At 47.3% G+C, this 3,220-nt stretch overlaps 1 protein-coding gene across 1 annotated transcript; it reads left to right on the top strand.

Moving 5' to 3' along the window:
- Positions 1-985: 985 nt before the first annotated feature.
- Positions 986-2,762, top strand: PPTG_07468 (serine/threonine protein kinase). Its single transcript, XM_008901747.1, has one exon. The coding sequence runs from the start codon at positions 1,071-1,073 to the stop codon at positions 2,646-2,648; it is 1,578 nt and encodes a 525-aa protein (XP_008899995.1). The 5' UTR covers positions 986-1,070; the 3' UTR covers positions 2,649-2,762.
- The last annotated feature ends 458 nt before the right edge of the window (positions 2,763-3,220 follow it).

Raw genomic sequence — 3,220 nt, 5'->3', positions numbered from 1 at the left:
CTCGAGAATCGGTCGCCACGTCCTTGATATCTCTAGTGGCATGTACCGCCTCGGTTGCATGGAGTTGCTGTTTATTGCAGTAGGGAAGAAGAGGGGTCTGGATTAATTGGAAAGAAATGTGAAGTGATGCTGCAACGACTGGCATTCCCTTCGTATAAAGCAGTTTGGCTTCTGGTGCAGTATGCACCCAGTTATCTTTGGTTTGGACGTTTTTGGCACGGAATCTGAGCTGGTTCTTCAAACTCATGAATACAGATGAACCTGTCTAAGATGGTAGACTCAGAACCAATTTGTGCCAACTCAAGTTGAGTCAGGTTCCAAGCTACCGTGAAGAGGCCAATTGACTGCTAAGGGGGGGGGGGGTAGCATGGAGTAGACTAGAGTAGCTGACACTAAAACTACGGGATGTTTCTCGCAGGGAGCGCAATTAGTAGACTAGAAATCACAGTTTCAATGCCATTTACTACTTTGCGGGCCCGAGTACTGAAAGAGCATTTCAGCGCCCATTGGCAGCAGTAAGCCGGCCACTCCCATAGTGAAACTCGAAACTCCAAGACAGCAACAGCCAGAGCAAGAAGAGTGGTGGCTGCTCGTAATAAACACAAAGTGACTCACAGTTTAGAACAACAGAGAGGACCGTGTCGATAACCGGATACCCTACAAACTGATTAACCAGGCTTCAGTAATTAAAGCTGCAACAACCTGCAGACTGTATTAACAAGGCTCTCAACAAATCTAAAACTCCAATCTCCTCTTACAGCGTTTACATAGTCAGATATCGTAATACTACCATAACAGCGAAAGGAGCCATAGTTAACACTGTAGACTTCGCTGGCATTTTCGTTAATGTATTTTTTTTTCACTACTACATGCAAGTTTCCAGAATGCGTATTTTTTAAAAATTAAAAAAATACGCATTCTGGAAACTAAATCCGCTTTTTTATTCCGCACATCCTTTTCCTGTCAAAATTTCGTTGAAGTGTACCCAATGGGTATCATCTTGCGTCCCTGCTCCTCACTCTCAGACCCGCCCTCCCTCCACCAAGTACCTTGATCTCAATATTACTGCAATGTCTGGCGTCTGCTCGCTCGTCGCAACCTTCGTCGTCCCCGGCGTAGGTGGTCTCATCGTCAACGTTCTAAGCAGCATCATCGAGCTGTGTCAGGAGCTCGAGGAGAACGAAGAGATGTGCACTGCTGTCTACAAGCGTCTGCAGGTCGTCAGCGAGGAGCTCAGCAAGATCTCAGACGAGGAAGCCATGCGCCAGAACCGCGTGCTCTTCATGTACGGCAACACGATCGCGAACTTCCTCAAATTTCTGCAAAAACAAGCGAAAAAAAGTTTCATCAGGCGCCTCGCCGGTAACCGCAAGGTGGTGGCTGCGATCCAAGATTTCAACGAAGATATCGACGAATTGTATAAACTTTTAACTGTCGTGCACATCCAAGAAATGGCCAAATGGAAGCGAGAATGGGACGAAGATCGACGCAAACAGGAGCAAAAGCTGCTCAGCATGGCCACCAACCACCAGAGAATCCTCGCGGATATCAGGAACCAAGACAACAATCTGGTCGAGAGTCTGGCAATGTTGAAATACGAAATGACACATAAGAAAGCACAGAACTCCATGGCCGCATTGGCTATGATGAAGAGGACATTTAACAAGATCACCAGGACGTCAGGGGCTAAAGTCCCTGCTGTGCCTGAGTGGTTCATCTCAAGTGACGACGTGGACTTCGACGTCAACGACCAATTTGACTGTGGGTCTTATGGGTCGGTGACTCGAGGGACATGGGGAAAAGGGGCCAAAGTAGTGATTAAGTCGCTACTGATGGACGACGATCAGGCCAAACAGTCGTTCTTTAAAGAGGTGGAAGTCTGGAGGAAACTCAACAACCCACACGTAGTCGAGCTATTCGGCGCGTGTCATGTGAGTACACCTGCATTCTTTGTGTGTGAAGACGCCATCCATGGCAACTTCGCGGACCATTTCATGGAAGATAAGGCCAATATTTGGAAACTGTTCCACCAAGCAGCAGTGGGTTTGGACTATATCCACTCACAGAAGGTGGTGCACGGCGATTTAAAGTGCAACAACATTGTGATCGGCGCTGATGACAACGCCAAGATCTGCGACTTTGGGTTTAGCTACATCCGCAGTCAATCTGTGGGTTTGAGCAAGAAGGCGCAGACGGATACTGTGCGTTGGAAAGCTCCCGAGTGTCTGATGCCTATGGGCGAAGAGGTAGACGTGACGAATAATCCGCGGTTTGCATCGGACGTTTACTCGTTCGGAATGTGTATCATTGAGGCTTTCTCGGATGCACCTCCGTTCGCTCTGGACGACGACGATACTATTCTGGAGAAATTATTCTCTGGAGAGGAGTATCCTCGTCCTGAAGGAATTGCTGACGACGAATGGGAGCTCGTGAAGCGACTTACTGATCCGGACTGGGAACAACGCATTAGTCTCTCGACTGCTATTGCGGAGCTGAAGATGTTTGCTGATAGGGAGAACGAGCGGAACAATGTCGACAAGACCGACCGCGTGTGTCCTGGTTGCAATGCTATGGTAGGAGTGGAGTTCGCTTTCTGTGGAACGTGCGGATTCCGTGTTGGTGCCGATACTGTTGCTACAGTCGCGTAAAACAGTGTATTGCTAGGGTTTCAATAGGTCGGACGCCTAAAGTGTGAGGCGTGATTGTAATAAATCCTAAAAAAAAATGTTCTTTCGTTATGAGCTGGCGGTATGCTCGTTGTAATGATAGCTTTCGATATTTGGTCCTGTAAGAGCTTGCCCCTGAGGCCCACGCGAGGCTTTGTCGAACACTATTTTGCTTATCATAGACTCGTTATCTAGGTCACGATAGGTTAGCGAGTTACAATTACTAATATCTAGCGTCCTGGTAGGTTTCTCCACTCAAGTTGAGTCATATTGCAGAAGCACAAACAAAAGACTAGAAACCGTGGATTTTTCTTCCATCTTCTGGTTTGCGGGCCTGAGTACTGAAGGTGCATCGATCTCAGGACTCATCGGTAGTATTAGCCCAGGTTTGTAAAAGGTCTTAGATTCACCGGTGCCCTATACGTGGATGTTATATGGATGGCCACATTTTTATAGCCGTGCATATCCGGACATATCTCACATTATCGTGTAGCGATGAGATACACATCTAGAGCAATTTCCACTTTTTTTTATTTTCTTAGCCGAGATTGAAT

This window comes from Phytophthora parasitica (genome assembly GCF_000247585.1).
Source record: "Phytophthora parasitica INRA-310 unplaced genomic scaffold supercont2.12, whole genome shotgun sequence".
In the NCBI taxonomy this organism is placed as follows: domain Eukaryota; phylum Oomycota; class Peronosporomycetes; order Peronosporales; family Peronosporaceae; genus Phytophthora; species Phytophthora nicotianae.
This window is presented reverse-complemented; position numbering and strand designations above follow the sequence as displayed.